Source organism: Dicentrarchus labrax, unplaced genomic scaffold (assembly GCF_905237075.1).
Source record: "Dicentrarchus labrax unplaced genomic scaffold, dlabrax2021, whole genome shotgun sequence".
NCBI lineage: Eukaryota > Metazoa > Chordata > Actinopteri > Moronidae > Dicentrarchus > Dicentrarchus labrax.
In genome coordinates, this window is record NW_026136706.1 from 15,419,492 (window position 1) to 15,428,134 (window position 8,643).

The 8,643-nt window shown below is 40.2% G+C and overlaps 1 protein-coding gene across 2 annotated transcripts; it reads left to right on the forward strand.

Annotated features, from left to right (window-relative positions):
* Positions 1 to 431: 431 nt before the first annotated feature.
* Positions 432 to 8,520, forward strand: LOC127365415 (Golgi reassembly-stacking protein 2). 2 transcript variants are annotated; one of them, XM_051403451.1, is made up of 10 exons: positions 432 to 612; positions 3,010 to 3,090; positions 3,212 to 3,415; positions 3,647 to 3,733; positions 3,817 to 3,947; positions 5,676 to 5,808; positions 5,924 to 6,056; positions 6,297 to 6,380; positions 6,461 to 6,577; positions 7,205 to 8,520. In XM_051403451.1, exons 1-10 carry the CDS (start codon positions 550 to 552, stop codon positions 7,432 to 7,434), a joined length of 1,263 nt encoding a protein of 420 aa, XP_051259411.1. In that variant the 5' UTR covers positions 432 to 549; the 3' UTR covers positions 7,435 to 8,520. The 2 variants fall into 2 exon arrangements, with proteins under 2 accessions (XP_051259411.1, XP_051259412.1); XM_051403452.1 differs by lacking the exon at positions 432 to 612 and adding an exon at positions 629 to 1,156.
* The last annotated feature ends 123 nt before the right edge of the window (positions 8,521 to 8,643 follow it).

An 8,643-nucleotide genomic window follows, 5' to 3' on the forward strand; every position in this document is an offset into this window, starting at 1 on the left:
GGTGGATTCTTACAAATCCCATTAGGAGCACCAGGATTTCACATTTTATCTGTCTCATGTACTAACGTCAGGATATCGTGAAAGTTTCACCAAATATGACAAAAATGTTATTCGCATAAAAGTTACCTGATGCAGCTTTAATATTAAAGTAGATTTAGACACAAACCCACAAGATATTTGTGGATACAGAGCAAATGTGGTGCAAACAGTATAATATAATAATAAAAACAAAATAAAATAAAATAAAAACATAATTAAGTTGAATAAAGTTAAAACTGTAGTGTATTGTGCTCATCTTCATGCTTACATGCAGTGAACATGATGAACCCCATCGCAGTACACTTGTCACCACACACACACACACACACACACACACACACACACACTTACTATTGCACCACAGCGGAAGTGCTGGGAAACCAGGAACACACACACACACACACACACACAGACAGAGGCAGCAGTGTGTTTACGGACATGATCTGGCGGAGAGTCACCTGCTAACTCTCTCACAGCTAACCCACCACACAGTCAGGGGGGAAACAAACAATGGGAGGGTCTCAAAGCGTCGAGATACCAGGTGGAGGGACTGAAGGATACCACGTCCTCAGAGTAAGAGCAGGTTTCATGTGCCGGCGTTTTGTGTTTGAGACCTCCTGTTAGCTGCAGAGCCGAGGAGGAGGAGGAGGAGGAAGGATGAGCTAGCTAATATCCAGTCCAACAGCTAAAATATATTCCTATTTATGTGTTCATTAAGTGACAGTGGTGTGATTGGGCTCCGGAGAGGTTTCACTCATTTGTGAGTCAATAAGCAGATCGCCTGTAGCAGCTAAAGCTAATCTGCCAACACACCTGAGGGAGGCAGCAGGAGCTCAGTGTTTGTGTCCGTGGTGTTAATAACGCCCACACTCCTTCTTAAGATACACTGAAACTGTCTTTTGGTTCTCATTACACACACTAGTTCATTTCTCAGGTGTTTTATAAGCTTGTAAGAATGGATATGATTTGACATTGTTCATTAGTATTCAAGCACACGTTCACTGTTAACTGCATATTGTTTCTCCTGTCCGTGAACGCCTCTTTGGGAGCCTGCAGGATTTTGCCAGAAGAACCGGTGTGGTTACTCTAACGATAGCTGCATGCTTTGTGAAGATGGGTGTGTGTCTTCATTTTTAAATAAAAACTTCTCCCACCCAACAATGAGTCTAGAGACACTTTTAGTCCAGAGAAGAACTGTGGAGCAGTGGGTTTATGGCCCATCCAGCAGAGGATTACATTACATTACACACTACAATTCACCACAAAATGGACCAGTGATATTTGCACATTGTCACTGAACCTCTGCAGCTGGACTTCAGGGAGTAAGGATCATTATGACATTAACATTAGACACAGGAGAGGTGCAGCTCTTACAGTCAATACTGAGCCGCAGACTACAGGGTGGGACAACTACATAAATATCTGTATTGAGTGAAGTGTTCCTTATCATCATGAAATCACCTCATGAAAACTGGACAGCTATGTCAATGCATTAGTCCTCCTTGGGAGAACACTACTGAATGATGCACATTATATGTCTATGATTTAGATGTCGGTATACCCAATGCTGCTCCGTATACCTGCGTATACCCTGCACTACATCACTGACTTTACCCTGATATATTCAATTTACTGTCATAGAAAAGTAAGAAATATTCCCATTTGAGAACCTGTTAACTTGGCATTTTTGTTTAAAAAAAAAAAAAAAAAAAAAAATTATTTAAATGTAGGGGGTACTCTGGCTTGGTATTTTACTTTATTAAGGGAATATTAAGGGATTGGTTATGGGTACGGGTTTCCACCATCAGTTCATTGTCATCAGTTGTGGAGGAAGCTGCTAATAAAAAATAATCCAGTTTGAATTTTAGAGAGGTTAGCACGATAGCATCAGAAAACTCTTGATTGTTAATTTACACAAACAAACAATAAATCATATTTATTAGTTCCACTACATGTTTCCGCCTGCTAAATAACTACATTGTAAACTGTTGTCTCCTCTGTGTCAAGGTATGTGTCTTTGACTTAAGAACAAAGACAGTCGAACAGTATACCCGAGGGCTGCTCCAGGGAGCAAGATAACCGGTTAAGTCAGGCTTATTACTGAAACTGAAACTTGGAACTGGATTCAAGTTACTGAATTCTTGCTTTCAGAATGTTTTTTGGTCACAATCAGGAAAAAAAAGAAACAGAAAGGGACTCAGTAATATTTGTCCAGCATTTCATAAACAAAGACAGATATCTAATACTTTAATTTAACTTCATTTAATTTATTTAAATATTATTCTTAATTATTCTATAGGGAGCATATTTCTCTAGTCACAGATTTTTTTCCTTCAGTGTTTGGTCAGTTTTCAAGATTTTAAAAGCATATAGTTACCTGCACATTTATGTGGATCTCATATTCCACCAAATCCCTAAGATCAGGGGCCAATTGCATGAAAAATTATGTAGATTCACGACTAAAACTGTGTGTACGCCTGATTCTGTTTCATAAGTTGCAATCATTGTGGAACTTGAATGCACATGCGTGAGCCTCTTTCCCACAAATGGATGTAGAAACACGCTTAAACATACTGTATGTTTGCATATCGATACTTAAGCCACATCACCACTCATTAGAGATGTCAATGAGAAGAACAGCAAAGAAGTAGTGCACCATGGGTAATGTGACATTGCAGGCTATCCTGCTGGAGCAGGGCTTTAGAAGATGAGTAAAAGTTGCTATAAAAGGATGCAACAATACTCAGCTGCAGCATTTAAACAATGCTCAAATGGCATTAAAGGGCCCAATGTGTTCCAAGACAATATTCCCAACACCACAACCACCAGCAGCCTGAACCGTTGACACAAGGCCGGATGGATCCATGGATTCATGTTGTATATACAGATATTGAGGTTCATTTGACCAGAGGACGTTCTTTAAGTCTTCCACTGTCTATTGTCCTGTCTTTATGATGCTGTATTTTACAGGTGCAGGAGAATTCACCCGGGCACCGAGCAGGACTGGAGCCATTCTTTGATTTCATCATTTCCATCCTTGACACTAGACTGGTAAATGTACTATAATAGCACTAATAAAACCTGCTCTAGCTATTGGACCTGCTTTAGTACGTCTCCTATAGTCTTATACATGTTATGACAGGTGATTTGATTTGATTCTGATCTTTGACAGAACAAGGACAATGACACCCTAAAGGAGTTGCTGAAGATGAACGTGGAGAGGCCCATCAAGATGCTGTTGTACAGTAGCAAGACGCTGGCAGTGAGGGAGACAACCGTCACGCCCAGCAACATGTGGGGCGGCCAGGGGCTTCTGGGGGTCAGCATTCGCTTCTGCAGCTTTGAAGGAGCCAACGAAAATGTTTGGCATGTCTTGGTGAGTGTCACCATCCTGAATGGTTCTTACATGCATGTCGTTTTGATATATGTAATTATAAGGTTTTAATTGTGTTGATAAACACTTTATATTGAGCTTCACAGATATGGCTAAACATATTTTATGTATTTTATACATATTGCATACAACTCCAAATTGTGGTGTAAGATAATGTGTTTTTATACGTTATTGTTATCACTTAATATGCCTATACATGTTGTCTGAGTCCAGGAAGTGGAGCCAAACTCTCCTGCAGCCCTGGCTGGTTTGAGGGCCCACGCTGACTACATTATAGGAGCCGACACCGTCATGAACGAGGTACTTGCTTTGCCGATTAGTAGCAACGCTGGCTTCAAGTTGGCAACAGGTCAACATGCCGTGTATATCTGCTCTTTCTGCAGAGTGAAGATCTGTTCTCCGTCGTTGAAACCTATGAAGGGAAGGAGCTGAAGCTGTACGTTTACAACACAGACACAGACAACTGCCGGGAGGTGGTCATCACACCAAACTGTGACTGGGGTGGAGAGGGAAGGTATGACAGTCATCAAGGAAATCATCTGCCTGAGTTTGACTTCTGTTGCCAGTTGAAAGCCATGACATTGTTTACACACATACAAAATCTGGTGCTCAGCCTCTGCTGCACGACTAACTCACACTTCCTAAACATCAGCTTTAAATGACAACAAATACAGTCAAATAGCATCATTTTAACATTAAATGCATTTTAATGTTACCTAATAAAAAATGTCAGCTGTTTGGACGGTATTCATAACTAGGGTTAGAAATATTGGGTTTTTATGTTTTATACACATTTTAGTCCAGAATTAATCTTCAGTTTAGGTTTGGTAGTTATATTATCCCCTCTACGCATAATGGTGCATTGACCGTGTGTGTGTGTGTGCGTGTGCGTGGGTGTGCGTCTGCAGCAAATCTCACATACTGGACCCATAAGCCTCATATTCTTTCATGCACATTTATTAATCTTTATGACTCTCTCATGGTTGCAGTGATTCGCAATTTTTGAAGAACCTATTTTATTGACTGCTCTGTTTTATACCACCACTGACTGTTGACTTGTCACTCCTCTAAACCAGCCAGTAGGAGCGCAGCATTCACCATTTTACGATATGCATTATGACATAGCAAAGAGCATTGATGGCAATCTGCTAGGCTAAAAACAAAACGTACTTTCTTACATTTTGGCCTTTGTTGCGGCACAAAAACTGACATCATTAAAAATGTTTGGCCTCATCTTGAACAGGAGCATCTGCAGATTAATTTGATACCCAATATGTTATAATCCATCTAAAGTTAGGCACAATATGAGAGAAGATGTTTGAGAATTTTTTTTTGTTATCTTGACCACCATCTTGTATTCTGAGTCCTGCATTTCTAGATGACGTAACACATAAACACATGATGCACGTCGGTAGAGTCTGTGTGTTCGCGCCACAGACTCAGTTCAGTCCTCATTGTTCTGTCATTGATGACTGTAATCTTGATTCACTGCAGAATCATTTCAAATTCTTCATTTTCAAAAAAATGCCTCCACATCACACGCTCTGAAAGGTAGAAACTAGAAGCTCATTGGACCCTCGACCTCTCTACAAACAGGTTACATGTAGATGTCTTTCTCTACACAAACAAACGCACAATCAATCAGTAATCTGTGGCACGAATGTACAACATCCATACATTTTCCATCGTAGCCTACAACCAATCTTAATGTGTTAATGTGTTACAGCATCTGTAAACGCCTGCCAGGCCGAGCACTGGGACACACCTGGCAGAGATCTACCCTCTACTGAGTGCACTCTTCTTCTTTAGTTTCTTTTCAGTCATTTTAATAGCATCGTTCAAGACAGGATTTTTTATATTTGCGATGTAATTATGATTTAAATCACATTAATTATTACTTATTAAACAATTTAATTTGATCCTCAAATTAAACAAAGAAACTAGAAAGTCATTTTGTTTTATTTTACTGCATTTTATATTTATAAAAACTTGTTTTCCTTTTCCATTTTACAGGCAATGTCTGTTATGTTTTAGTTTCAGACCCCCTTGCTGTTCTCAGTAAATGTTAAATGGAGTCCAGCTGTCTAATGACAGCAACAATAGCATTTTGTGAACACAAGTTTAAAGTCGAGTCTTGCCATCCGGAACCCCCTCAGAGTGTGAGGTTGCCATTTCACATCATCTTTAAGGCTGCTGTGAAATGTTTTCACCTTCTGCCCTCACAGTATTTCTGTCTCTTCAGTCTAGGATGTGGCATTGGCTACGGCTACCTGCACAGGATACCTACACTGCCGTTTGCAGAGGGCAAGAAGATCGGTTTCTCCGCTCGGACTCAGAGTGAAGCAGCTCCTCCGCCTAAAGATGGCTTCACAGAGGTAACTCAACGTCTTAAAATAAATAATTGCATTCAGACAGAAACATTATCATGATGTCATGTAGGCTGCAGATGTTGTGAACATTTATTGAGATGAGGTTCATTTTGGTTACCAGGTCGTCCTCTCTGCCGTCATTCCAACCGTCCCACTTGCCGTGTCCTCTTCTGCATCGACTGGATTAGAGCAGTCTCTCACCGGCTTGTCAGTCAACTGTAACCCGACCGCTGTCGTTAGCAATCTGCAGACAGGTACACTATCATCCCTGTTAAAAATATCCTGTATGAACTGATGTGACCTAGCTATCGAATTAACAGATTCTGTAAAAAAAAAAAATTGTGTGAGAAATTCTAGATACTTGTTTAGACATCCGATTTTTGCTTAAAGAACTAAAAGAAATACACAAACCAGAGACAGTTAAATGCCCATATTCATCGTTGTTCTGGTAACATATAACATGACAATAACAATTGTGTTCAAAACATTTTCAGGAGCTCCTACGGTCCCACTGACGAGCCAAGTCCCCTTCTCACAAAGCGTTCCCCTGTCTGTCAATCCTGCTGCCACACTACCAGGTTAGTAGATATTATTTTAGGTTTGGTGCCAAAGTCCGCTAACCTATCAGAGTCTAAAATACATAATATTTGTTGCACAGGTTTAATGCCCTTACCGGGAGGTCTTCCACCCTTTCCTAATTTACCAAATGTAAATATCACCTTGCCAGATGTGGGCCATGTATTGCCATCTGGAGTTGGTGGATTACAACATGCAGGTATTGTTTTGTGCTTGTGTTACTTTAAACATTCTTTATTCTTAATCTGTTGTTTTAGATAATTCTTTTTGTCCACAAATCCCATGAAAAGGCCAAAACCAAGGATGAATTGTACCATAGACCCCCACAAAACTATTCAAAACCCATCACTGTTGGACATGCGGTGACATTTTCCCTCAGAGATGTACATGGACAGTATATTCTGATTTAATCCTGTATACACCATCTCACTGCTGTAAATGCTCAGTAATCGGAAATCTATTTACTCAGTTGCTAAAAACTACAATGCCCAGTTGTTATAGACAATTACTAATTAGTGGCGTTATTTAAATTAGACATTTCTTTACTGCTTTGTCTTAATGTCCTCGGTAGGAACAAATGGACTTCTGGTCCAGTGCCACAGACGGGGGGTGGGGAAATTGGGAAGTAGACAACGTACTAATGCATTGTTGGTTTTGGACTCTTAGTGGGATTTGATGGCAGTAATAGAAGTACAGATTATATCCAGCTCCATCCTCAAAAGGTTTTTAAAAATAAATGTATATGCTGCATTTTTCATTAACTTCATTAAACCTTTCACACCTATGCAGGAGAAGATAAGTTTTAAGTTTGCGTTGTGCTCCGCAGGTCTTCCACCTCTCACCCTGCCAGGTGTGGTCCCTGGTGTAACTCTGCCGCCGTCTGACTTTGTTCTTCCCCCAGTCAGTGCCAATGCAGCTCCTGTTGTTAGGCAGGACGCCGCTTTTCTCTCCTCCACTATTCAAATGAACAGTATTCTGACTAAAAGCCCCATCCCATCATCACCAGTGACCGCCTGTGAGTCCATAAATATCACAATGACTGCAGACTCATCCTAGCAGAGAAGAGCAGGTTGTCAACTTCCTCTGAAGTCTTTACACAACAAAGCAACTCTCTCGTACAAATCTCGAGGTTACTGGAACTGTGTTTTCCTGTGAATGTGTGTCAGGCAGCATCGCAGTCCTGCATCTTAAGAACAGTTTGATGGCAGAAGGAATGTTACATGAATCATGCAAACCGAGTTCAACTATACAATCTGTAGCATAACAGTTAAATAGTTCACAACTCAATCATGGTAATAGCTGTACTGACAAAAACTTTGTAGGATTTTTAATCTTGGCTCAAAAAAAGTGTAAGATATGTGGGAAACAGTTTACTTTTAAGTGTTCAAGTTAGTATCCTTGCAGCTTTAGTGGTCTAACTACGGAGCCCCTGAAGGGTCATGATGGAAATCTCTATCAACTTCTTTTGAACTCCCTCCAGTTATAATACACTCCTAGTTTAGGGAAACGTGCTGAAAGGAGAAATGATCTGACACTTTACATTATCCATTCATTGCTCATTACTCCTTTCAAAAATCCAAGCTCTGACAGTAAACATCCACAGATGTGTGAGCACAGCTGTAACTGCTCTGCCTGGCTGTAAATATGGTTATTGCTCATACTTATGGTGGTTAAATCTAAGATGCTATGGATGTGGCTACTATGACTACTCTTTACTGCTCCTAATAACATTAGCCAAGAAAGCATTGTTAAGCCTCATGGGATTTGAACTCGCAGTATTTCAATCAGATATGACGTGTTACCAATACACCACAGGAGGCGAATGCCGTTTAACTACAATGCTCAGGCAGCACAACGCCTACAGAATATATAATAATACAGCCTTTCTCTGTGAATCAGAGGTAATGCTAAAGAGTGTCAGACAGAAGAATGTCAATGTGGCCTTTCAGGAGCTCTAAACTACTGATGGTCTTCAGGGTTTAGACGGGGCAGTAACTTATACTACTGGGGATTTTCCTTTAGAGAAGCAGGTTTGCCTTCTGCAATGCAGTAGTTATTAAGTAGAACGCTTTTGGTTTTGTAAAATAAATGATTTGTAAAGTGAGAAATTGTTACCTTGATTAAACTGATGTATTTTTACTATCTCAGCCTCTGCTTTTTATTTTTTATATTTGTATTTATATTCAGCTTATGTTGTGGGCATCCTTTGTACACAAGCAGTACCAAACAGAGCCACCGAGTGCCAGTATAATCTCAGAAATTAAG